The sequence below is a fragment of the Phycomyces blakesleeanus genome, assembly GCF_001638985.1.
Source record: "Phycomyces blakesleeanus NRRL 1555(-) unplaced genomic scaffold PHYBLscaffold_11, whole genome shotgun sequence".
Taxonomy (NCBI): domain Eukaryota; kingdom Fungi; phylum Mucoromycota; class Mucoromycetes; order Mucorales; family Phycomycetaceae; genus Phycomyces; species Phycomyces blakesleeanus.
In genome coordinates, this window is record NW_017265144.1 from 1,049,951 (window position 1) to 1,075,735 (window position 25,785).

The 25,785-nt window shown below is 36.1% G+C and overlaps 10 protein-coding genes across 10 annotated transcripts; 3 read left to right on the top strand and 7 right to left on the bottom strand.

Annotated features, from left to right (window-relative positions):
* Positions 1–672: 672 nt before the first annotated feature.
* Positions 673–1,774, bottom strand: PHYBLDRAFT_112684 (hypothetical protein; the record flags this gene model as incomplete). Its single annotated transcript, XM_018428303.1, has 4 exons — positions 673–786; positions 1,056–1,214; positions 1,429–1,578; positions 1,670–1,774. The coding sequence occupies 4 exons, from the start codon at positions 1,772–1,774 to the stop codon at positions 673–675; spliced, it is 528 nt and encodes a 175-aa protein (XP_018291470.1).
* A 502-nt stretch (positions 1,775–2,276) lies between these two features.
* On the bottom strand, positions 2,277–4,313 carry PHYBLDRAFT_78266 (hypothetical protein; the record flags this gene model as incomplete). Its single annotated transcript, XM_018443348.1, has 3 exons — positions 2,277–2,680; positions 3,010–3,642; positions 3,785–4,313. The coding sequence occupies 3 exons, from the start codon at positions 4,311–4,313 to the stop codon at positions 2,277–2,279; spliced, it is 1,566 nt and encodes a 521-aa protein (XP_018291471.1).
* Positions 4,314–4,995: 682 nt separating this feature from the next.
* Positions 4,996–5,937, bottom strand: PHYBLDRAFT_125069 (hypothetical protein; the record flags this gene model as incomplete). The annotated part of the gene is made up of 3 exons (XM_018429026.1): positions 4,996–5,088; positions 5,236–5,414; positions 5,886–5,937. Coding segments are annotated over 3 exons (263 nt in total), but the record flags the coding sequence as incomplete, so codon positions are not given.
* A 414-nt stretch (positions 5,938–6,351) lies between these two features.
* Positions 6,352–8,233, top strand: PHYBLDRAFT_125074 (hypothetical protein). Its single transcript, XM_018429027.1, has 4 exons — positions 6,352–6,416; positions 6,665–6,876; positions 7,071–7,264; positions 7,395–8,233. Exons 1-4 carry the CDS (start codon positions 6,414–6,416, stop codon positions 7,796–7,798), a joined length of 813 nt encoding a protein of 270 aa, XP_018291473.1. The 5' UTR covers positions 6,352–6,413; the 3' UTR covers positions 7,799–8,233.
* A 98-nt stretch (positions 8,234–8,331) lies between these two features.
* On the top strand, positions 8,332–9,824 carry PHYBLDRAFT_21319 (hypothetical protein; the record flags this gene model as incomplete). Its single annotated transcript, XM_018439756.1, has 7 exons — positions 8,332–8,454; positions 8,591–8,675; positions 8,776–8,882; positions 8,999–9,097; positions 9,192–9,308; positions 9,449–9,515; positions 9,616–9,824. Coding segments are annotated over 7 exons (807 nt in total), but the record flags the coding sequence as incomplete, so codon positions are not given.
* Positions 9,825–10,138: 314 nt separating this feature from the next.
* Positions 10,139–11,002, bottom strand: PHYBLDRAFT_101235 (hypothetical protein; the record flags this gene model as incomplete). Its single annotated transcript, XM_018427628.1, has 3 exons — positions 10,139–10,323; positions 10,513–10,718; positions 10,824–11,002. Coding segments are annotated over 3 exons (570 nt in total), but the record flags the coding sequence as incomplete, so codon positions are not given.
* A 3,766-nt stretch (positions 11,003–14,768) lies between these two features.
* Positions 14,769–17,108, bottom strand: PHYBLDRAFT_145826 (hypothetical protein; the record flags this gene model as incomplete). Its single annotated transcript, XM_018431539.1, has 8 exons — positions 14,769–14,967; positions 15,418–15,500; positions 15,586–15,861; positions 15,943–16,026; positions 16,131–16,225; positions 16,293–16,422; positions 16,632–16,856; positions 16,959–17,108. 8 exons carry the CDS (start codon positions 17,106–17,108, stop codon positions 14,769–14,771), a joined length of 1,242 nt encoding a protein of 413 aa, XP_018291476.1.
* Positions 17,109–17,400: 292 nt separating this feature from the next.
* Positions 17,401–17,807, top strand: PHYBLDRAFT_145827 (hypothetical protein; the record flags this gene model as incomplete). The annotated part of the gene is made up of 2 exons (XM_018431540.1): positions 17,401–17,614; positions 17,650–17,807. 2 exons carry the CDS (start codon positions 17,401–17,403, stop codon positions 17,805–17,807), a joined length of 372 nt encoding a protein of 123 aa, XP_018291477.1.
* Positions 17,808–18,567: 760 nt separating this feature from the next.
* Positions 18,568–20,298, bottom strand: PHYBLDRAFT_72250 (hypothetical protein; the record flags this gene model as incomplete). The annotated part of the gene is made up of 1 exon (XM_018442618.1): positions 18,568–20,298. One exon carries the CDS (start codon positions 20,296–20,298, stop codon positions 18,568–18,570), a length of 1,731 nt encoding a protein of 576 aa, XP_018291478.1.
* Positions 20,299–24,532: 4,234 nt separating this feature from the next.
* PHYBLDRAFT_72251 (hypothetical protein) lies at positions 24,533–25,741 on the bottom strand (the record flags this gene model as incomplete). Its single annotated transcript, XM_018442619.1, has 3 exons — positions 24,533–24,611; positions 25,211–25,302; positions 25,601–25,741. The coding sequence occupies 3 exons, from the start codon at positions 25,739–25,741 to the stop codon at positions 24,533–24,535; spliced, it is 312 nt and encodes a 103-aa protein (XP_018291479.1).
* Positions 25,742–25,785: the final 44 nt, after the last annotated feature.

Sequence of the window (25,785 nt, forward strand, 5' to 3'; positions counted from 1 at the left end):
ATATCCATATAATCTTTTTTAGCATTCCAGGCCTTGGCGTGTATTGCCATCTTTTATTTATATAATTGTACACAATATACTACTCGCACTACCTCTGGCATCAGCATAAATTCCATTTTTTTTTTGGTTTTTATTTGTAGGAGGGAAATGTTATTAATAATAATAATAATGAAAGTAATCAAAACAAAAGCAAGGCAAAGCGAAGCAAAGCAAAGCAAAGCAGAGCAGAGCAGAGCAGAGCAAAGCAAAGCAAAGCAAAGCAAAGCAAAGCAAAGCAAAGTAAGAAAGCAATCAAATGTGTGTGTGTGAGAGAGAGAGAGAAAGGCAATTATAGAAAGAGATATATAGTAGATATAGTTGGATAGGCAGAGATTAGCCCGAGGGCATGAAATATAGGAGGCAAATTAGGAGAGGGTATTGAACAATGTGTGGTGTGGATTGATCTTTCATTTGTGATGTGATTTTGGTCATTTCTAACGCCTTTGAACAAATTGTACATACTTTTTATATCTATCTATTTGTGTAATTTACTCTACTGTATTATTGTAGTATAGTACTGTCATGCACAAAAGTGCAGATTGCAGCCATGACCACCCCACTTGCATATCTTCTTCTTCCTCTTCTTTGGCCACCAAAAATAAAATAAAAATGAAAGATATGTAGAAATCTTTATTACCACTCACAATTGGCGACGATTACCTTGACAACTGCCTCTAAACCTTTACGATCGACATCATCAAAACCTTCGACCTCTTCACAATCAATATCCAATACACCCAATAGACGCTACAGAAGAATATATGCATATATGTATTTATATATTTGTGTTTATGTACGTATATATATATATACGGGTGCGTTTTACAACCAAATTTAATACAAAAGAAAAGCTAGAAATTTCATCTAGACTAGCAACCCAAGTTATCCATATTCTCCCAAAAAAGAAAATCCTCATTCTATCCTCCCCCCCCCCTTTTCTTACTACTACTACTACTACTACTATTACTACTATTACAATTCTCATTATTATAGTGTATTCATTTATCTGATCTTACCTTATCTTTTACTATTGGTACAACAATCTCAGAGTTGGAGGCAGCATCACAAGCAATATGGCCAGGAAACTCATGAACATCCTTGACGAGCTGAGTGGTTTGAGTAGCAGCAGCAGCACCACATACGCCCTTTCCGAATGGGATAGCAGTACAGGCCACCTTTAATATATGTATGTGGACACACAGACAGAAATACACATTTCATTTGTACAAAAGTAAGATATATATATATATTTATTTATTTAAACATTTCTCTATTTCACTACATCTCTTTTTTTTTCTTTTTTTGAATTAAAAGGGGATATAATCTATCATTTTTCTTCTTCTATCTCCTCCTCCGCTTTCTCCTCTTATTATCATTATTATTCTTTACCTTGCCCTGGAAGGGACCCAAAATCAAGTTCTTTTCATTCTTGGGGTCAACCAAATAAAAACCAGCCCAGTTGATAGGTTTCTTTTGGAAATGCTCAAGTGATTTCAAACCATGATAGATCACAGAAGATGCATTCGAAAGATTAGTAACCTAGATTTATATAATGCAAGTGATGATTATTAACATGATTATGATTAGTAATATATATATATATTAACATTTTTTTTTTTAGAATCTTTACCCAATAGGTTTGATCTTCGGTAATTGCGTTGATTTGATCAACAAGATCGCTATAAAACTCTTCTTTTGGAATGCTAGGGTTTGTGTTTGCAGAAATTTCCTTCATTGTATAGTGTGAAGTGGTGTGGTTTAGGTATGATGGTACTAAAAAAAGTTTGACTTGAAATATTTATATACATTATATTGTATTATATATGTAAATGCGCGTAAAATTAAAATTAAAATTAAAATTAAAATTAAAATTAAAATTAAAATTAAAATTAAAATTAAAATTAAAAATTGAAAAATTGAAAAATTGAAAAATTGAAAAATTGAAAAATTGAAAAATTGAAAAATTGAAAAATTAAAAAATTAAAAAATTAAAATTAAAATAAAAATTACCTGCATTTTGTTTTGTTTTGTTTTTGTTTTTGTTTTTTTTGGGGAATTCAATTTTCTGAAGTTTCAATTAATGTAGATTATTATAGATTATTATAGATTATTGTAGGTTATTAATTAAAGTTATTATAGATTGTGAGATTATGACTTTTTTTCTCTCTCTCTTTCTTCCTTTTTGCTTCTTTCTTATTCTTTTTCATTTCTTTCTCTTTTTTTCCTTTTTTTTTGTTTTAATAGTTGTTAAGAAATGTACGACTATTAGAGGCAGTTGGTGCAATTTCAGACCAGCTACTACTGTGTTCTCCAGAACACCTTTGAAGTTCAAGACTTGATCGAGCAGCTCGGAATCGTGAATGCATTGAAGCCGATCTCTGGGGTAGCAGTATGTTTTGTTCTTCTGGAGGTTGTGGAGTGCGGGTATTGGTTAGGGTAGCCGAGCGACGTAGCTTCTGGACACCGGATGTAGTCAATCGATAGGAGCCCTCGCTACTTGCGTCTTGGTCGTCACATGGAATAGTGTCTTGGGGTATTTGTAATTCGGCCATGGCAAATATGGCGTTGATCTCGGTTGGATCCATTGTTACCACACAGAGTAAAGGGAATAGTCCTCGTTCACAGGTCATTAGATTGTCACCTATTGAACCCAAGTAATAATAAAAAAATGATAATAATGATGATAATAATAATAATAATAATAACAATAATGATAAAAATAATAGTAAAATCACACACAAAAGAGAGAGAGAGAGAAAATAAAATAAAAAATATAGTTCCTTTTGATCTTTCTTTTCTTCTTCTTTCTTTTTCGTTGATATCTGTATGTCTTTATATGTGTATCTTTGTATGTAGGTATATTTATGCATGGATAGGTATATATTTGTATTTGAGTATATAAGCTATTCTCTATTCTATTCTTTTTCTTTACATGTCTACAAAAATTAATATATAAGTGTGTATGTTTACCAAGTGCCCAGCCATCATCAAAGTAGTAGTACATTCGAATAATGTCGCCCTGAGTGATAAGGATTTCGTCTTCGTGCTGAGGTTCTTTGGAGTAGATTACTTGACAGAATCCTTCGAGATAAGTCTGTACTTTGGATACACCTTCGATTTCACCATCAGTGTTACTATTGTTACTGTTACTGTTACGATTACTGTTAATGTTACTAGGATTGCTAGCAGTGTTACTATTGTTAATAATAATATTGTTTTGATTGTTTTTTGCCATCACTGCCGCAGCAGGTATAACGCCCGGCTGTCCTGGTACGCCCGACCATGTGTCTATTGGTGGCTCATCGCCCAACGGCTCGGTCGGAGGCACCATGTCATAGGATTCTGCCTGACTGTAGCCCTGCCTGGGCTTCTTCTTTTTTTGACTCTTTTTCTTTTTTCCCCAGAAACACCACCACCATATCAATATCGTCAGCCCCAATAATAAAAGACCTCCCAATACACCAACAATAATCCCGATCAACTTGTTTCTGTGGGTCCGACTGATATCGGCCGCAGACTTGCACTGCAGCCCTTTGCAACAATCTAGAGTTGTATTAACTGTTTGGCAGTAGCTGCACATTGATTTTTGATCATTTTGGAATCCTACAAATGCGTGGATATATATATTGGATCTTGTTATGCATATGCCTTATAGAGTTGTACACACACTTTTGTGTATATATATATATATATATATCCCACTTTGGATGACCAAAAATAATAATAATAATAGATTCAGCCTTACCACAGCCACCTTCATTTACTAAACCATCCAAACAAGTCGATTGTTCTCCGGTAGATTCGCACGCCGTACGTTGATTCTGTAGTATTTGCTGATATCCGTCTTCGTCACCAATACAGGTCACAGCCTTGGTCTGTATCAGAGAAAGGATCGAATTGACGTTAGAGGTGCAAGTGGATCGACAGAGCAATTTTGGCAAGACGTTGTTTTCGAGGTTACAAGGTAAAGAAGAAGAATAGTCGAGCACAAGTTTGGAACATGTGACTGTGGCAGCAAAGCGTGGATAGACATGCCCATTACAGCCCAAAGGTTGCCATGGGGCTGATGAGTTGATGTATGACAGCAGACCAAGATCGAAATCGGCGATGGAGGTAACGTTCGCAAGCCATGGATATGTCACAAAGGATGCCTGGCCAATGCTGACATAGTAGTTGGTGAATGCAGGACAGGCGGTTGAATTTGCTAAGGAGAGACATTGTTGGCCATTGGAGAGAGGGATGAGCAAGTATAAAATGAGAGCGATGAGGTACATGAAAGACAAAGTACAGAGAAGGAAAAAAAATTAAAAAATTAAAAAAATAAAAAATAAAAAATTAAAGAAATTAAAATAAAATTAAAATTTTAAAAGAAAAAGTGGAGGGGAAGAGAAGGGAAGGGGAAAGAGTAAGGTAAAGTAAGGTAAAGTAAGGTAAAGAATATAAGATAATATAATATAATAGGCTAGAATAGAATAGAAGTGAAGGGAATAGAGGAAAGGAGAAGGAGAAAGAGAGAGAGAGGGGGAGGGAGGAAGGGAGAAGGAGAGAAGAAGGATCAAATGTTACTAACGCTAAAATCGGGTATGGTGGAAGGTGAGTTTGTAAAGCAAAAATAAAAATAAAAATAAATATATATATATAAAATTAAAAAATTAAAAAATTGAAAGAAAAATAAAGGTACAAAAATAAATGATAAAGTATCTATAAACATTTTGTTTGTTTGTAATATTTATAAATAACAGATCTCCCATCTCACCAGATCACATCACACAATAAAAATCATTGACATTTTGTCCTTCATTATTCTTTGTGTATATTATATTTGAATAGTAAAATCAAAATCAAAATCAAAATCAAATAAAGTTCTAATAGACACTTCTTTTATAAAATAATAATCACAATCACAATTAAAGGCGTATGAAAAATTGAAAAAGCCATGTATGTATGTATAGTTTTGGGTGTTTTATATGTTTTTTATTCACAAAATAATAGTAATTGCAGTAATTACAACAATTACTTATTGCTGGTAAGACCAGACGTTCTTGAGGACTAGAGGAAAGAATAATAAAGAAATAAGTATTTGTATTTGATACAGACAAACCATAAAACATAATAACAACCACCCCCTACCCCTCCTTAACACCGCCAATGATATCTATTATTATGTTTGATCCTCTAAAAAATAATAATACTTACAACCATCCTGGGTGGCGAGACGGTTAAGGGAGTCATCAGCCTCAGCGTTCTTGCGGACAAAGCCACAGAGAGCGTAGGTGGAGAAAGACTTGGTGGAGCGACCCTCGGCATTGACCTCAGCAACGTTAAGCTGGATGGAGGCGTGGTCCTTGGCAGTGATGAGACGGTTGGTGGCAGAGCTATCGATCGAATAGGAATAGTAATAATAATAATAATAATAAAATGATTTGATTTGATTAATATTTTGATTTTATCAATAATTGATTACTCAATTCATGTTTGATATACATATATATATATATATATTATTCTATGAACTCATTCTTTTTATCTCACTTTCCGAGACTCACACCCCCCTCTCCCATTTTTGCTTTTATTTTTATTATTGATTGTTATATATCACAAGTAGTATTTTCACTCCCCCCATTGATTTTATATATTTAAATTAACAATTTTATAGATATTTTTGAAATTCTTTTTTTTTGTTTTGTTTTGTTTTTTTTTTTAAAAAAAAAAAGAATATTCCTTCCTCCCGAAATTACTCCATCCAATTCATCTTTCATATTCATGCCTCATTTTACTTGTTTTGTATACAAAAGTATAGTCGCACACAGAAAAATAGAAAAAAAATATATAGCAAAGAAACTCACCACTTGCGGGGGACGTAAAGGTCGACGAATTTGCCTTCAGAGTTCTCCATTGTGAATGTGTTGGAAAAGAGAAAGTTTGAACCCACCCCTTGGGCTTCATCCAATAAACCATAAATTTTTTCTCGTTGCGCTCGGGCCAAGCCACCCAAGGTCCAATTTCCAAAAGGCTGACATCATCATCTCCTTGGACAATAAAAATAAAATCATTATATATATTATTTTATTTTATTTTATTCTGTAGTAGAAAATTTAATTTTTTTTTGAAGTGCATATAGAAAGTGCAGCAGTAGGAGTAAGAAATAAGAAATGGGATGAGGAAAGAGAGAGAAAGGGAGAAAGGGAGAAAGGGAAGAAAAGGTATTGAATCCGTCAGTCTTTTTTTTTAAAAAAAAATATGAATATGAATGTCATTTCTGCCCTGTGGTGGCGGCATGTCAAATAAAATAGCCTACTTCTTCTTCCGTCACCTTTCACCTTTTACCTTTTTCTTTTTCTTTCTCACTCTATCTCTGTCTGTCTCTCTAAAACATGGTGAGTTCAAAGGCACAAACACCAGTAAAAATATAAGCAATAGTTATAAATGTATACGAATGTTCTTTAATGTGCTTTAATGTGTACATGCATGTGTGCATTTGTATACGTTTTTCTGTCAAAGTTACATAAAAGAGAGGGGTGAGAGTGGGTACATACTATGCATATTTAACCAAATTGACCATCTTCTTTTTCTTTCTTTCTTATTTTGCTTGTTTTCTTTGTCTTTATTATTCGTGAATACTTAGTCTGATCCCTATGACTGTGCCCTTGACTTGATGCGTAGACTTCCTCCACAGAATGTGGAAGAGAACCTCGCAAAACTACTTGACCTTGTTAGCCCTGAACTTGCAGATGACCTCTTGTCGGCAATTGACCAACCTCTCAAAGTCAAACGCTGCTCAAAAACCGGAAGAGACTTTCTGGTGTGCGATTACAACCGAGATGGAGATTCTTACAGGTAATAATATCTATGCATATATATATATATATATTTCTGGTGTGTGGGAGCTTGTATGTGTTTATATATAGCTTTACTGTTATTATATGTTTTAAATATAAATTATATGTATATATGTATGTATATGTGTGTGTATGTGTTTTTGCGGATTTATATATATATATATATATATATATGTGTGTGTATCTTTCAAGATCACCATGGAGTAATGAGTATGAACCAGAGCTTTTGGATGGCACCGTCCCATCGCGCACATTGAGAAAGCTAGAGGTTGCTGCCAATGAAGCATTTGATACCTACCGAGAAATGTACTATGAAGGAGGAGTTTCTTCGGTCTATACCTTTGATATTGACGACAAATTTGCTGTAGTTGTTCTCATCAAGAAAGGTACACTAACACTAACAGTAACAACAACAACTCCCAACAAAGCAAACGAAAAAAAAGACTGCCTTATATATATATATATATATATTAATTTACTCTATCATATAAACACATGTAAATGTATATATTTTAGTTGGAGATGGTCTGAAACGTATGAAGGGTGCATGGGACTCGATCCATGTATTCGAAGTGCAGGAACGCGGTAGAAACGCACACTACAAGTTGACTTCGACAATTATGCTCTATATGCTGACCAGCAGCCAAGAACTGGGCACAATGAATTTGAGCGGAAGTATGACCCGACAGTCTGAACAGGACTACCCCGTCGATGACCCTGCTGCCCACATTGTTAATATCGGACGTATGGTGGAGGAGATGGAACTCAAGATGCGCAACTCACTCCAGGAAGTTTATTTTGGTAAGACCAAGGATATTGTGAATGATCTCCGCAGTCTCGGTTCGCTTGAGGAAACCAGACGACAGGCCAAGATCCAGCAGGAGCTTGTCGGTAGACTTATGGAGAGAAATGCACGATAGTCTTAATGCCACGTCACTAAGAAAGAAGTTACACACGTTTATTTGGATACATATATATTATATATATATCTTCTGCTACTTTATTAAGTGTTACACATCCTATTTTTTCTTTTATTTTCTGTCCTTTCAACCCTCTTTTATTTTCTCTCTCTCTCTCTTGCTCATTTGCTCGCGTTCGTTTTCCTTCTTTTTCCTTCTTCTTTACTTTCCTTTTCTTTGTCTTGCTTGTGATGAAGCTCTTGTTTCTTGTCGCACTCTTGTGCCTGGCAATAACAGCACAAGCACAGAAACGTAGCAATGTGCCTTTGAAAACACACTCCATCTCCATGCCTTATATTGGTGCGTTACAATGAGTTCATTCTTCATTACAATCTTATTATTGCTATACTAGCAAATGAAATAAACCAAAATAAATATATAAATATATAATTAAATAAATAAATTAATTAATTCAATTAATGGAAAAAAAGTATATATATATATATATATACACAAAAAGAACAAAAAAAAACTGAGCAGGCAGTGTTATTTCATTAGATGACGAACTTCAGAGTCGCTGGTTTGACTTTGGAGGCGATACAATCATCAATACCAACCGACAAATTCGACTCACTAGTACCAAACCCTCCCAGAGTGGATATCTCTGGTCGAGATTGGTGAGTTTGCTTTATATGTTTTCTGTATACACGAGTTGGAAATTTTAAAATAAAGAATATGAAGAAAAATATAAACTAATTAATTGATTGGTGGGTGTTTTCAATAAACGAACAATATATATAATTATATAATTAGCCCTTGACAGCTACAGATTTCGAGATTGAATTCAAATTCAAGGTTGCTGGATCTTCTAGCCATTTGTTTGGAGATGGATTTGCAAGTAAGCTAGAGAGATACATATATTTATGTATTTTTGAAGCCAATTGATGTAATTTATAATGTTGTATTTATATTTTGTTCTGTGCTTTTTTCTTCATTAGTGTGGTTGACAAAGCAGAGAGCTGTTACTGGGCCTGTATTCGGTTCCGTTGATTTCTTTAATGGTCTTGGCATATTCTTCGATTCTTATGACAACGAGAGAGCTCATGTAAGAAAGAGTGGAATTTGACATAAACTATCTACCACAGTGTTAAATCAATATCGGGGTTAACAAATGTTTTTTTTTCTCTTCAACCAACAACAACAACAACAAAACACTTGTAGCGCCACTCATTCCCTTATGTGAGATCTATGTTGAATGATGGTTCAAAGTCTTACGATAACAGCCAAGATGGTCGAATGACTGAATTGGCTGGATGTGAGGTATGAAAATAATAGACAGAAAAGTTGATAGAATATTTTAAAGAATATATATATATAAACCTTAAATTTTATCTGATCTTTATTTCTTATCTAGGCCAATTTCCGTGATAGAGAATTCCCCACCAGAGGTAAATTGACTTACCACAAGAACAACTATGTTCAATTGGAGCTTATGTGGCGCGAGGAGGATGTGTGGGAGGTCTGCTTCAAGGTAAAGCAAAATTCAATAAGATATTGAATAATAATAATAATAATAGTAGTAGTAGTAGTAGTAGCTGTATGAAATATACAAGAAGTTTTTACTAAACTTTATCTGATTATGAATTATCGTATTTTTTTTTTGGTTTGTAGCAACACAAGGTTGAATTGCCTGATCAGGTGTACTTGGGCTTTACTGCTCACACTGGTGAAGTCACAGGTAAATTAAAATAAAATAAATGCAAGGGAGAGAGATAAATTAAATAATGAAATCTTACATAATTCACATACTCATACGAATAATCCAAATAATATAATAGACAACCATGATATTATCAGTGTCACAACCCGCACTTTACCTCCTAAACCTATCGAATCATTACCCGAGGTACCTGTGACCAAGCCAAAGAAGAACTACGGTGGAGTCTGGTCATTCTTGTTCAAGCTGGTGGCTATCTGTGGTGCTATTGGTGTATTGTTTGTGGGTTATCGCTTTTATGAGAATAAGAATAGAATGAAGCGATTCTAAGCAATATAATATAATATCATATCATATCATATCATATCATAAAAAAAGCCAAAAAAATAAAATAAATTAAAATAAAATAAAAGCAAGACATGTATGCAATGTATGTGTGTGTGTGTTATGTATATGTGTTACACCCATTTTTATTTTGGTTTATTTTATTCTGAATTTGGTTGTATTAATTGGATAGGATAAGTGGTTTGCAATAATAATCGTTCATTTTCGTAGATTTGTCGTTCAAGATTAGCTATATCTGTGAGAGAGGGAACTGATAAGGTGTGCTCAGTGTGAGTCATCTGTAGAGGTAGATTGGTTGTAGGCAGTTGGTATGCCCTTTGATTGACGAAACGGGCATAATGAATGATAAACTCTGCCTGGCGCATTGTCTCAATTGCCTTTGCACTTCTTCGTGTGCGTACATAAAGTATTGCACGTTCAGCTGTTAAACACAGTCTATTCTCGAGTAACCAACAACAAGCAAATAAGCCAGCACGTCCAACTCCTAATTAAAATAAATAGAAGCAAATGCATAATCAATAATTTTATTTTATCTTAAATACAGACATTACATTATTACTATTAACTATTAAATATTCTTATCTTTCGAGATAACGACTCCCGAACATCCGCATACACACACACACACATATATATATATATATATATATTATTATCGATTTGTTTGATTTACCTCCTCTACAATGTGCAAGAACATTCTGTCCATGCTGGATATTTTTGTTTATGCATTGAATAGCTTCGTGTACTTCTTGTAGTGTACTCGGGCATCCACCTTCTGCCATCGGTAATCTGATGACTTCCAAATGATGTGTTTTGGCTGCCTGGATATAGTCTGGCCATGAGGCACCCAAGAAATCCAATTCATTGTCATCAAGACAACTTTTTTTTTTAAAAAAAAAGAAAAGAAAAGAGAGATCGACGTTTATTGTTATTTACTACAAGCACACACAGAAAATGATATCTGACATAACGTAGATCACTTACCAAACTATTGCAGTAATATTAAACGAAGCCATTCTCTCAAAATCCAGATCTAGATCACGGTTTATGGCTGCCCTCCCTCGAACCGGACCTGACAGACGTACTTTTTTACCAGGACAAGAACTAAGTGCCATGTTACCCCATATCGCAGTTGGTTCTGTGGGTTCTATAACTAATGAGGGAAAGCTGGCGAGGTCATTGAGATCAAGATTGGGAGGTAATGGAGATATGGAAAGGTATGTCAAGGCCTCGAGAGGAATCATCCAACTAATGCTGTTCATGAAGATACATTAACTTTTGTGGTAATCTAAAGTGCATTATCTTTACACACACACAAGTACAAGTACAAGTACAGGTACAAATACACAAAATAATGATATTACTTTATCGGGTGAGTAATGGAAGTCTTTGGTTGGGTTCGGTTACTGCATGGTTTGGTGGTAGTGGTTGGTATGTTGACATCCGTACAAGGTAATGATTCTGTGGACATTGTGGTATTTTATTTCAGTTTTGTTTGTTGTTTGGCTCTTTATATTTATGTATTTATATGAGGAGGAGCAATAAAGAAGAAGAAGAAGAAGAAGATACGTAAAGTAAACCAAAGTAAAAATAAAATAAAATATAATAAAATAAAGAAATTGGTTTCTATAAAGTTAGTCTTGGAAACCCCCCTCCCCCTCCATTTCTCCTTCCTTTTTCTTTTCTTTTTCTTTTCTTTCTCTTTCGCACTCACACTCACACTCACACTAACACTCACACTGTCACTCATACTCTCACATTTGCTCGCACTTTTGATTCTTTGCTTCGTTGCTTCTTTCTTGTTCTCTTTCGCTTACTTTCTCTTTCACACTCTCCGCATCATCCACAGCATGACCAAATAGGGACCTACTTGACCAATGGAGAAGCCAGTCCGACATATCAATGTCGCAGCTCATTGGTGCGTTGCTAGCTTTATTTTATTTTCTTCAAGCTTGTGCGCGTTGTTTCAATTATGAATTTTAGTGTTATTTTTTGGGGTAAAAGGTGGAGAGAATTAAAAAGAAAGTAACCCACAAAAGCTACACTATAAAAAGAATATGAAGAAAAAGCGATTTTTAATGTGATTTTTTTTTACAAGTTTTCCAAAGTTAAAAGTATGTTTTATAATGGAATTTTAATTAAGCACTGATTTTTCTCCCCTTTTTACTTATTATTGTAGTTCAAAAGTAATGCCATATTTTAAAATATCCCACTTCTTCAACCCACTATAAAAATTAAAGTTAATAAAATTATTCAAATCTAATAGCTTACCGAATGTATCTTGGGTGAAGCCTTGCGATAACGAGCCCGGAATATTCTTTATCTTCTTTGAACCTTTGTTAGTCTTTGTCTCAAACGACGACCCTCCTGAACATCTTCTTCTGCTTGTCTTATAGTACTTCCAACATGAATGACACAGGTGAATCTATTAGGGACAATACCGTGTCTAAATCAGTTAAGTATATGTTGGAAGTCCAGAACAGCAGCAGGTTCTCTATTCCACAAATTATGCTCAAACTGTAATGAAGACATGTCCTCCAAACAATTTCGATTTAGTAAATTTGTATAGATTTATAAAAACAATAATATTAATAATAGAAAGAATGATGACTGGTTGTAATATTTATTTACCTTAGAAGACCATGTCAAGTTACAGTTGGAATTTGAGTGGGGTTATATGAGTGAAGGTTTTCAACTTGCTTGAATGTTCGAAGGGAAATCTGGGAGCACGAAAAACAGTGCTTGGAAGTACTAAATTTATCAAACAAACAAAGATCAAATCCATGCTTACGAAGTAGACATCTAGTCACTACACCATTGATTGGTTCATGGTTATGTTTGTCAGATACAGACTAGCTTTTCACCATCAATACAAAAGTCCAACCAAATTCAGCACTGATATTGCTGGCTAGACATTCATTGGGTTTTAATTGGTTAATATATGAGGAGAGGTGAAGCTTGCGAAATAAATATTGACAGCTGGTTTGATTTTTTAATTTGCGTAAAAGAAGCAGAGGATAAAGGTACTTGCAGCAATATATGCATCGTCGCGGCGTTAAATAAGCTAATAATTTAATCTTGTTTTTTTCCCGTTATATATGAAGCAGTTCTATGATCAAACAACAATATCTTGCTTAATTTATCCGTCAAGATCGAAGAATGGATTGTATGCTAACTTGGCAGGAAATGTGTACCTGATAACTGCATAAGTGGGTGGGGAACTTATGTGGGTTTTAGTAACCAGGTCTTGTATTGATTCCTTGGCAGTAAGGGCTCGGGATAGGGTAGTTTCGCTCAATATCTTCTAATCCATAAACGACTGGAGATATGAGGTTTTGGTAGTGTTTTTTTATAGGGCTGCTATACTAAGAGATTGGGTAATTATATATGTTGTATGTCGGTCAATGGACTACTTGCAAGAGTAAAAGGTAAAGGTGTGTAGAGTTTGAAATTCTTGCCCGTCAATCGTGCTGACTTTTATAGACTTTTCTTTTATATACAGAATATTCGTATCGAAATCGCCATTTGTGACATAAATTTGGATGGAACCGCAAAAGTAAATGGTCACAAATACACTATCGAAATAGCCATGAGCGCAAATGATGATATAGCACTGGGCGATGATTATATTATTACTATTTTAAAAGTAATAATGAGGAAACAATTGAAATATTGATATAGTGTAAGATACCCGAACAGGATTATGAGGGCTGGGTGAGACACATCATCTCATTCCCCAGAAGATGTGTTAATATGGAGCAAAACATTTAATAAATATTCTTAATTTGCGTTCATGGCTATTTCGATACGAATATTCTGTATCAAAGACATACGAGGGAAATTTTATTATTCAAAGCAAATATATTTGCGTCTAAAGATTTTTATAAAGGAAATATAAATATAATATAATATAATATAAGATGGTCAAGTTCATGCTACTTCAGTCCAGTCCAGTCAGTTTTTTTTCTTGGTTCATTTGATTTTTCTTTTGATCTTTTTTTTGTCCGTTTTTTTCTTCTTTTTTTTTTCCAGTCAATATAAGCTAAGAGTGATATGAGGAGGGGGAGGATTTTGATATTGAAAAATAATAAAGGGGAATAATTTGGACTTTGATTTTGATTCTTTTTTTTTGATTCTTTTTTTTGCTTTCTTTTTTGTCCAGTCAATTTCACGGAATAGTAATAATGGAATGGTTTTGATATTGAAAAGAATAAAAAAGATAATTTGGACTTTTTTTTTTTTTGCTTTTTTTTTGTCCAAACACAGCACACATAATAAAGGGGATAATTTGGACTTTTTGATTTTGATTTTTGATTTTGATTTTTTTGATTTTTTTTTGATTCTTTTTTTTTGCTTCTTTTTTTTTGTCCAGTCAATTTCACAGAATAGTAATAAGAGGATGGGTTTTGATATTGAAAAGAATAAGAGAAGGGGGTTTTGGTATCGCTCTTTTTGCTCTTTCTGTTTTTTTTTTAACTTCTTTTTTTGAGCATTTTTTTTTTTGTTCAAAGACTTCATTTGCTTTGTATGTATATAAGGGGATTTCATACCTTGTCCTAATCCAGAGTCTTGTTCTAGTTCGCAGCTTTGCTTCAATCCAGGTCCAGGTTCCAATGCAGTTCTTCCGGTTTGTTCATCTTTTTTTTTTGCTTTTTTTTTGCTTTTTTTTTGTTCTTTTTTTTTGTTCTTTTTTGTTCTTTTTTGTTTTTTTTTGTTTTTTTTTTTTTTTGCTTTTTTTTGCTTTTTTTTAGAGAGAGGAGGGCTTAGTATATGCCTGTGTGGTTTTTGGACAGGACTTAGTATAGGCCTCAGGGTCGGATTTCTTTTGATCCTTTTGGAGTGGAGGACTTAGTATAGGCCTCGGATTTGGATTTCTTTTGATCCTTTTGGAGAGGAGGACTTAGTATATGCCTGTTTTTTTTACAGGACTTAGTATAGGCCTCGGATTTGGATTTCTTTTGATCCTTTTGGAGAGGAGGACTTAGTATAGGCCTCAGATTTGGTTTTTGGTTTTTCTTTTGGAATTTGCTGTTGGAATTTTGCATTGGACCCCTTCTTGGAAATCGACTTGGCCTTGAGACTTGGAGATACAACCCAGATTTTGGACTTGTATAGAAATGCGCCTCTACTTTTGTATGTATGTATGTATGTATGTATGTATGTATGTATGTATGTATGTATGTGTGTATGTATATGTATGTGTATGTGTTTATATCTGTGTGTATATATACGTGTGTGTGTGTGTAAGAAAAAGAGAAAAATAGAAATTGTATGTGTTTGTGTGCATCTATGTGTACTTCTCCACTTGTATACTTGTGTGCGCTATTACTAGTACTATAACAGTACTTAGAGAGTGTTTGGACATTTGGACTTGGGCTTGGACAAGACTTGGAATTGGACTTGGACATATAAGCAAACCGTGGCTTGACCATTTCAGGGATTCTGTTAGTCTATGAGTTTCGACTTGAGATAGAGAGATAATTGTGAATATAATTTTTTTTCTTTTTTTTTTTGCTTTTTTTCGTATCTTATTTTTTGTATTTTTTTTTGTATCTTTTTTATATTTTTCTTGCTTGACTTGGTTCTTGCTGCTGTCATACTTGCACAGGATTCAGGCTTCGGAATTTTCCACATTATTGGAGTTGATAAGGCCGAATATGACTTAAAAAGATAAAGAGAAAAATGAGTGAGAAAACGAGGAACATATTTACATATGAGGCAGGTTTGAAAGACCAAAAGAACATACCTTAATTGATAGGATTTGTTTTGTAAGCAAAGGAATGGATCTTGGAATATGTATCATCATCTGAAGAGATGGGCTCGGGACTGCAAAATGCTCTTCGATGACCGGGCGGAATGGGCCTTGACCACCAGCAGGAGGTATACGAAACCACCCGCAGTAAACAACCAAGCTTCCAGTAGAAACAATGTGCCAACTTGCAGCGATGGGGTCAACCACAAAAGGGTTTGACCACCGAATGGCAGAGGAGCTACCAGATCTTGGCTTACCACACCAAGAACCCTAAATATATACAGGCATACAATGCAATGTACAATATTTTGAGGGGAGAAAAGGTACGACTAGCGTGCCGAGCAGCTTTACCTTTTGGTAAAGTCCAACGCTCACAAGCTCTCTCTGGTATTCTCTAAAGGGTTGTATTATTGCAAGCCCTGTCACAGGGCGGCCCTGGGAAGATGAAAAAATATCATATAATTAGTACCGAGACATATTGTATATAAATAGTACTTATCTTCTGGATAAACGGACTAATGGTTGATATTATCTCTGACAAAGAAATCCAGAGACAAAAACAACCCTTGAAAAATTGCCTTATTGCTTGCTTTGTGGTTCACATTGCTTCTGCCTTGAGCTCTGTCGTTTACTACTGGAGGCCTCTACTTGTTCCTGCTGGTGTTCTCGGTCCATAATATAAACCCAGTCATCTCAAATACCTTCTTGCAGTCCTGAGCCAATAGTCTTGAATGATGATGAGGAACTTATTCTTGTTGTAACCATATCCCAGTCGAGACACTTCATGTGCTTTTTGGCCAACCCAGCGAGATGGCGAGACTCTGGGTTAGCCTACTTGATTTTAACCTTTTGTACTTGGCGGTTTAAAAGTTTGAATGTTTGAATGCTTGAATACTTGAATGCTCGAATTCTTGGATTCTTGGATGCTTGATCTCATTTTTTTCATGTTTATGTTCAATTTTGCTTTGATACTGGACCCAATTTTTCGTGAAATTATATATATATATATAAATGCATGGCTTTTAAGCACTTGTCTCGACCTGGATTGGATAGGTTCGTCGAAAGTAACCTTGCTTCTCCTTCACAACTGAAAGTGTACGTAAATGCCCTTCGACTCGGGTCTTAGTTTCTTGACTATACGCATTTCCAGTCGCTAACTGTAACCTGCCTTTTTTGGTGACAATTTCTAGCTCACCCTGCTTGGTCTGGTAAATAAACCAGACCATATCAATCAGAGACCTCCTCGAATGAGGGTGGCTAGGACTCTAACCACAGGTTATGCGTGATGCTTGAAACCATCGGCGAATTCCACGCTATCTCTTCAGTGACAATTTCTTGTATAGTCAGTTTATCTTGGTTCGACTGACAAAGTCACTGATACCTAATTGATCAGACCTAGAAGCATATCCTTTTACGCAGATGAATTTTGGGTTTGCCATCTCAAAGTAGCTGCGGATGTCTGGACATGCGTGTGTATGCATCATTTGAGTCCGGACACAAGGACTAGTAGCAATCATAGTGACTGATATACCGTCATATCTGTGTGGAAAAAAACTCGCCAATCTTGATAGAAATCAGATGTTCTTGGCTCTTTTTCCAAAACCTCTTGGGACTGTCTACCCCACAGCAATAGATTTTCTACAATCTATAGTGTAGCCAGCTCAAAGTTCAAAAGGACCTTTCCGAGCCTACCAGTGAATCTTCAGGAACTCACCAGAAAAAAGTAGGGGACTGACAATAGCCTTCCAAGGACCCCAAGAAAGAATCCGGCAAGGAAGCAAAACCCATTCGGCCAGACATGACTACATAATGAACACCGTGCCCCACAGTATTCATTCTCCCTGGCTTAAGCACAAAACTCAAGCTACAAAGACCCAGAACCCAGGTACCGAACAGGCCAGAGACCCAGCCAACCGCAATCTCCAGAAAAATACCGGAAATCTAGCCAACCAGACCAGACCAGCCAACAGGACCACCGTGGCCCAAAAACGGCCTAGAATCAAGGACTCTGGAAGCCCTACTCGTACAGAAACCACCACTCACAGATCTCGGCCTCAGACCTGAGAGGAAGTCAACAAGAACCCTACGAACAAAAAGTTCAAGCCAACCCTACAGCAGTGCAAGCACCACCCTCGAATGTATACAAACGGCAAATACCAGAGGCAAACAGGATTGAAAACCAGTCTAGTACCACCATAGGTTACACTCATATGTAAACCTCCACAATCTACCTTCTCTTTATACTGTCTATGCCAAGCCAAGACTCAGAACCAAGCTAACAGGCGGAGCATGGTGTCGATCCCAGAGGGAAACGATAATCCAGTCCTTTGAATCTGAAAGCAGGAGGAACCGAACGTAAAAGAGGCTACCCTTACAGCTTAACCAAGAGACCCAACGTGAATCACCACGCAGATAGTCCCAAGGAAAAGTACTGTGAAAGGTCTGGGAATTCCAGTGTCACCATAAAGCTTACCAGAAGCTTCAGGATCGACCTTTGGTTCCGACCGCATCGGCTTGGCTCCAGGGCCAACCGACCGACAAGATGTCCGCTTGGTGAAGCGTACAGATCGCATCTTAATGTGCAGACCTTTGAACCGGTTCATGACTTGAATTACGCTGTGGCGTACTTTGCTTGTTCCTCTTTGCCTACCCAACCCTTCCCTGAGTCAGCGGCACCAACACAGAAAAGCTTACGTGTCAAAGGGGGTGACTACAGCCATTGTCATTCTTGAGTTATCTGTCTGGGGATTTCCTGGAAGCCATATTCTTGTTTCCACCACCTTTCTACTGCTGGATGCAGTACCAGGCTTTAGGAACCAAGCCAAAGCAAAATTTTGTTTCTTAACCAACATTCGTTCACAATTAGGTCCAAAGTCAACCGATGGAACTCAAAAGCTAAGCACAACTAGGCTTTCTCTTCTTGCTACTGGATGTAGCACGAGGAGTAGGCTTCACTGGCACCGAATCTTTGGCATTTTAGAAACCCTTTGCCTGGAATTCGGCGGCCGACAAACCGTTGTTTGTTGGCGCATCGAAAGACTTTGCCGATTTCTTGCCCTTGACAAGAGAACGTTTGGGTTTCCCAACGCTGGTGGAAGATTCAACCTTGGGATCCTTTGGCTGCTCCATATGAGCGCCGGAAGCCAGCGCTTTCAACTTTGCAGCCATGGAGACCTTAGTCTCGGCTTTGGTTTCCTTTGGCTGCTTCTCGCGAGAGCCAGAGGCTTTCTCGGTCGTTGTTGCAACCTCGGTGTCCTTAGCCTTCTTCTTTCCACTCTGACTGGCGGGCTTGGCTGTCTTTGAATGGCCCTTTGGTCCTAGGACCGCAGAAGCGCACTCTCCAACCTTCTCTGCCCCGTCGGCGAGCAGACCAGACACAGACGCAGGAAGCGACTCTCCGCCCTTTTTCAGTCCACCTGACTTTTTGGTACCGCGACTCTGAGGCTTCAGCGCAGTAACAGCGATGGGCGCATCCAATCGTGTCATGTCGTGTTCCACCTTGTCGTCTACAACCTGCTGCGGGACACAGGTTGGGATCTTGTTCGCATTGCAATCCTTCTTTGCAGACTGGGAGACGTGCTGCAAATCGTCAACCGTCGGATTGCAGGTGTGGGCCACGAGCTTTTCGCCACAAATAGCGTCAGGCACCACTACCTCGACAACATCATCATCAATCTCCATGGGATTTTCGACTTCCACGACTTCACTCCAAGCCAGGTCGTCGTCAATCTCCATCGGTGTGGGAAGTCCTGTGGAGAGAAATTCGCCAAAAAAACCATTCACTGACTGCCAAGAAGATAAAGCGAACGCCTCATCAAGACCTTCTACTGTCCCAAACTTTGGCTTTGGATCCTTCAAGCCAGCATTATTCAAACCCGATGGGGTTTGAACGGACTCTTGTTCAAAGACAAAAGTCTCCTCGACTGGCTTTGGAACCAAACCGCACTCTGGTTCAGCGACTTCAGTCAATGAGTCGCAATGACCTTTGTTTTCAGAGTCGTTGAGCTCCTCTTCCAACATCGCGTCAAGGAATCTTGTAGGGAGTCTTGGATTTGCAAAACCCTCTGAGAAAAATCTTTCACAGATGAATCTGAGTCGTACGCTGACCTCAGCTTCATCGCATATATCTACAAGCTCACTCGACACACCCTCGTCGAGATCAGCATGGGTTTCCCCACAGGTACCAGCTACGCCGTCAACTGGGAACACCATTGTATCAATGCCACGCTCCAACTCATCCAAGGGAAGGAGGTGTGGAATATATTCCCGAAGCCCTACTCCAAAGAACACGCTAGACTCTCCTACACAAACAACGTCTTCCTCCTCCGAAGAGGAATTATCGACGGACATATGACCTGGGATACCTCCGTGGCGCTCACTCAACAAGCTACCTGAGGGTTCTCCCGTTGTTCGTGAACTAGTAGACCACAAAGAGCCTACCCAGTTTGACACAAGGCCAAGGATTGTCTGACGCATCACAGTATCGTGAGCTTCGACTCGATTCTCGCCGTTTGGTCTCACGTCAAGAGATGGGGTTGCACCCACTTCCGCCATGGAGGGGCGTCTTCTTGCAGGTTTGGCCATGCAAAATGCAGAGGGCAAAGGAGAAGCTTCCAATAGCATCACAGGGATGAATAGGAGCGCTGGGGCGAGTAGGTAAGCGAGCGCGAAGGCTGCGCAGAGAGCGTTGTAAACTTTGGAATTCATTGAGAGTAATGATGGATAAACAAAGTGCGAAAGAGAAAAAAGCAGGGCAGGTGGGAATAACTGAGGTATGTATATGTTTTTTTTTGTTTTCTGATGGTAGTCGCGCTGACATCACACTCTAGGCTACCAATATATCTGTCTATACGCCTTTATCAATTTGACACACATAGGTATTGGCAGATAAGAATTGTCTCCCCCCAAACAACTACCAAGCAACCTGTATATTTTCACATGATGATTAATACAGGTACCGCACGCCCTCTGAGGATTACCACCCACACAAAAAGAACAACCAACCGGTTCATGTATATTTAACGCTTCTACACTGTGGTAAGTTCTTGTACATTTGTATCAACACCAAGTCCAAGTACCAAGAGGTCTGTACTTTACTGTTGTAAAAGGGCTTCATTATATGTTTAATACGCTCGTCTTGAATATGTTATTTTATTCTATTTTATTCTATTCTATTCTTTATTTTATTTTATTTTATTTATATTGTGTTGATTAAACTCCCGAAATAAAATAAAATAAAATAAAATGAAATGAAATGAAATGAAAATTTTCTTCTGTTGGAACAAGAAGTGCACAGACCAGCTTAGAGTAACCTGAAGATTGCCATTATTGAAACTTGTACTCTGTCTTTAGAGTTGTTACTACAACCGATCAAAACCAAGTCTTTCTTTACTTCTTTACTTCTTTACTTCTTTACTTTCCTCTATTTTCTTTTGATTTACTTTTGATTTACTTTACAAAAAAGTTGGTTTTTGTTATCTAATGACTGTTTCTTATTGGCTGTCCCTTCCGTTGTATAACAGTTACACGATTACAGGTTAATATAAATTATAACCAATAGAAAGAGAAAACATGTACCAAGGTAGTAAAAAATCATATTGACTATCGGATGCTTTCCCTCTTCCTTGTTATATTCAATCCACATATAAATATTAACAGCTCTTATGAGACCATTTTTTGTCAACAAAATGCCAGACCACTTATAAAACCCCCCAAACTGCAGTACTACAGTTTAATACTAGGCCAAGGCAATTTTTGTTGTTGTTGGATGTGCTGCTGTGTAAAGCGTATCAGCCAATCGTAACATAGTGATGTTATGGGAGATAGAGGAACTAACCTACAATGAATCCTACAGACTCTTTATTGCTAACACGTAAAAAAAAAACTTTCGATGACTTGAAGTGACGCTTTCGTAGTCGAATAAGCTGAGTCTTGCTACTTTGTAGTAAAATCCTGCTGCCAAGTTTGCACCCTCCATTATTCACCAATGAGATTTGTGGGTGAGAGGAATATAACGAGTGTGATATATTTTACCACCATTTTCACACTTCGTCTGTATCAAATCAAGTTTACATTCCGAAGGATATTGATCTGTGTAATCCAGAGACAAAGAATCCGGTGCTATTATTCTTTTAAAAAAAAATAGAAAATAATATATCTTTTATGTATATTTGTGTTTAAAAGAGAGAAAGTGAAGGGAAGTATGGACTAGATACCCAAGTAATAGTCCCATTGTATTTATGAAACAATAATTATTCTTCTTCTTCTTCTTTTAGCTTTTTCGTCTGCTCCCTGCTAATTAGTCCTATTTCTTTGATATAATGAGAGTAATATTAATGTTTTCAGCAATATGATTATATTGAGAGCTGCTTGTATCAGACATCATATCATTAGATATTTTTATCGTGCAAATATTAGTTTATTGAATCAAAATCACTAAAAACAGCCTATTTGATCAAAAAGAACCTGTGTGTGGAAGCTAGAGATAACAGATATCTAGTATGCTCAGAGATATTACAAAGCTGTTTTGCGCATAAATGATAATGTTAGTATCTTAGAATATATATTGCTTACAAGAACTATGCAATATTTTTCTCTTCTTCTTCTTCTTCTTCTTCTGAAAAAGAGATCCCCAGAATAGTCTCTCAATCATTCGGTTTAAATATGTTAAAGCTTTTGTACTATAAACTTGTAGCAATAAAATAATATAGCTCAAAATGTTATAAGCTAACAATATTACATTAAATGTATTTCATTAACGAGGTTTATGTGCAAAGAATAAAGTACAAATAATCCATCCTGATAGCTGATATTTGTAGAGAACATCGAGGATCTATCTCAAATATCGCTATATAAGTGTATAGACACCCACACACATAATATATTAGACTTTAATGGGTTTATCTTTTTATCAGTATTTAAAGGCATATAAAATACAAATTATTGTCCCTTGAGTCTCTTATATATATTTATCTTTTGAGAGGCAGCTGCTATTTAATTAACCGTATATTAATGTCTGTGTCCTAGTTGTCTAAGATTGCTGTCTTGAGATATAAATTATGAATGCTGACTTGTTAAGTTATAATAGTAACGTATTCCGTTTGTATATCAAATTGATTATAAACAGTTCCAAGCAATATATCAAAGCAAAAGAAAAAAGGGAAGTCATTGGGACTAATTGCCCAATTTGCTTTTTTCAGATAGGTTTATTTCGTAGCAGCAAGGCTACAACTGCTAAATACTCGAATGTACTATTTGGATAAAAATTTAACTATCAACGAAAATGATGCTTTTGATCAAATTGGCAAATTCTACACCGAAAATCAGCTATAAATCACTATTCATAAAGCTAATAGGCTCTATAACTATAAGTAACCTGGTTAGACACATCAAGATCCACCTTATCAACATTTTTTGATATCGATTGCTCAAATATTGACCAAAACATCCCACATTTTCACTTTATAAAATCTTAATTCACTATCAATCGGGCTATTTGCACCAAAAAAGTCCATTTTCGATACCCACTTTTACTCACAGGACAACTGAAAAAAAGTCTGGAAAATTTTCTTTTTAGCCTATTAAGTAAAGCTGTGTAGAACATAAATACGAGTCCGTCAATACTTGTCTCAACAAAAACAAATGCGAACTCGTGGAGATATCAACTACTCTAAAAATGCCTAAATTTGTTAAGGAAGTATAAAAAAGGCAAATAATCTATTTGCACCACAGGGCTAAATAAATTACTGCGGGGGTATCTTTGTAATAAATATATAAATAACCAGAGTAACATACAGATATTAAATTGTTTTGTATAAGGCCAAGCATTAGGTCTTCTTAAGCCTTAATATTACTCTAGCTACGTAAAGAGTTCTTTATAAAAAATTAGAGATGTATGCCCTAAAGAAATATTGATATGAAACATGCCCATGTGATAAAATAACCCGAATGTTAATATTAATAGGGTTTCTTTTAAATTGAAACGTTTTGAGTTTTTGATCAATATTTGAGTAATCAATTTCAAACAAACTTTATATAGTGGATATCCATGTGCCTTACCATATTACTTATACACTTAAAGACCCTTTGCTTAAACGATTTGGATATATAGCTGATTTTCTGTATTTAATTTCCCATTTTGATCGAAATGATCCTTTTTATTTAACTTTTTCCTTGTTTAAAAATTAGCGACCCCGGCTTTAAATACATGGTCAACCGTTAAAAAACGTACCTTGATCAATAGGTAATGTCAGACAAAAATTAATATTATTGGCTGATTTCATTTAATTTTTTTTTTCAATCGTTTCGATATCTCAAAACCAGCCATCACCTTAGAGTTTAAACAGCACGTGATTGCTTACATCATTCCTGCTTGCATCATTCTTGGTTGTGTCAGTCAACAGATGTTTTGCTGATATAATTGTGAGGTGTTGATTGTAATGGCCCTGCAATACATTCAGGTGTACATTTACATTGGACGATGGTATGTATATAAAAGAAAGCCTGTAATTTGTTTAATTAATCAAATCTAACGTTCATGTTCTAAATGTATATAAAAGAAACGCGTTGTATCATAGCTAAGAGGCATTAAGACCTTTAAGAGGCAATCTAGGCTAATAGACCCACGTCAAGATTCCGTGATATATTGGCAGCTCTTGTCTGTATCTCACGTCAAGATTCCGTGAAGTACAGTTGACCTTGCTATGATACGACGCGATAAATATTCAAGTCCATCATCTGAAGTAGGTTTTATTTTTGTACAGGCTTTTTGAAATGCACCGCCTAATTCTAATTGTTTTATTTATTTGAGTCTGATTTCTTCTGTATGATACGCTTAGGTTCCGTAATGTACAGCTGTAATTAGTGGGGCGGAAGGTATGGCGAGTATTGTGTCATAGGACAGGGGCGTCACTTCCTCTAATGGCAGTCTAGGCTAGTATGTCTACGTCAAGGTCCCGTGGTATACTAGCAGCTCTTGTCTGTATTGCACGTCAAGATTCCGTGCAATACAGTTGACCTTTCTATGGCACAATACACCAAATGGGCAAATGCCCTCATATAAAGTAAGTTTTATCTTTATACAAGCTTTTTTAAATGCACAAAAGTCTACTTTTCATTTTCAGTTTTTTAGAGTCTGATGTCAATAAAAATAACTCTTTCAAGAATAAAATATTTGTTCCAATAACCACTTATCAAATGTCTTATTATTATTTTTTGAGTAATTAGAATATAGCAGCTCATATTTATTGTAAAGGGGTTAAGCCCATCAAGTACATTATAAGAATAGTTATTTCATTAATAATAATAATAATAATAAACGAGATGTAAAAGAAAAGAATATGTGACCAAGCTAGTGTAGGAAACAAGGAAATGTTCAAACAAGAATGAGTGCTGAAGAACTTGCTTCTTGTCACTCTGCATAATTACATATGTATATAACTTATGATGCTTGCAGACTCGAGGCAAAAGTGCGAAAATTATAATTTTTAAACAGACAGAGAAATTTAATAACTTTACCTGTAATTTCTTGTAAGCTTTATTTTTTACTCTGCTTTCTGCTCCCAGCATATACTTAGCATCTAAGAGCATCTTCAGCAGTCCACTTTATCTCCACTTTTACATTAAATTTAAAGATTTAGCTAAAGTTTGTCCTCCCAGCAGTTCGATTAAATTCACTTTAAATATAAAAGACAGTCCCTTTTCTTTATCTTCCTATTAAATTTAATAGGAAGATAAAATTTATTGATGAAAACGCTCTCAAAATTTATTTAAAGATAAATCGAACTGCTGGGAAAATTGACCTTTTCTTTAGCTAAAGTAGCGGTGTTTAACTTTAGATAAATTAAAAGTTCTCTCACTGCTGAAGATGTTCTAAAACTCTAATCCGCCTATCTTGATATAAGCCCTTGCATAAGCTGATATGATTTATGTAAATTATATATGTATCGTTCTCACCATCATATAATTATTCTTTAAAAAAGCAATGGAGATATCTCTGCCCATGACTTACATTTAGTCGTTCTATATTTTTAAAGCAAGTCCATGAATTACTCCCGCGCATATAATCCACGATATAACTGTGTTCCCAATTGAGGTAAACAATAGACACAAGTAAACAATTACCTTTGGAGGGAATACCTGAATCTCGCATATATTGTGGAATTAAACCTTTATAAGAATAAAATATTTAAACAA

Coding starts and splice junctions, on each gene's coding strand:
- PHYBLDRAFT_125074 (XM_018429027.1), top strand. Junction 6,877..7,070: donor CGAGATGGAGATTCTTACAG/GTAATAATATCT, acceptor GTATCTTTCAAG/ATCACCATGGAGTAATGAGT. Junction 7,265..7,394: donor AGTTGTTCTCATCAAGAAAG/GTACACTAACAC, acceptor TATATATTTTAG/TTGGAGATGGTCTGAAACGT.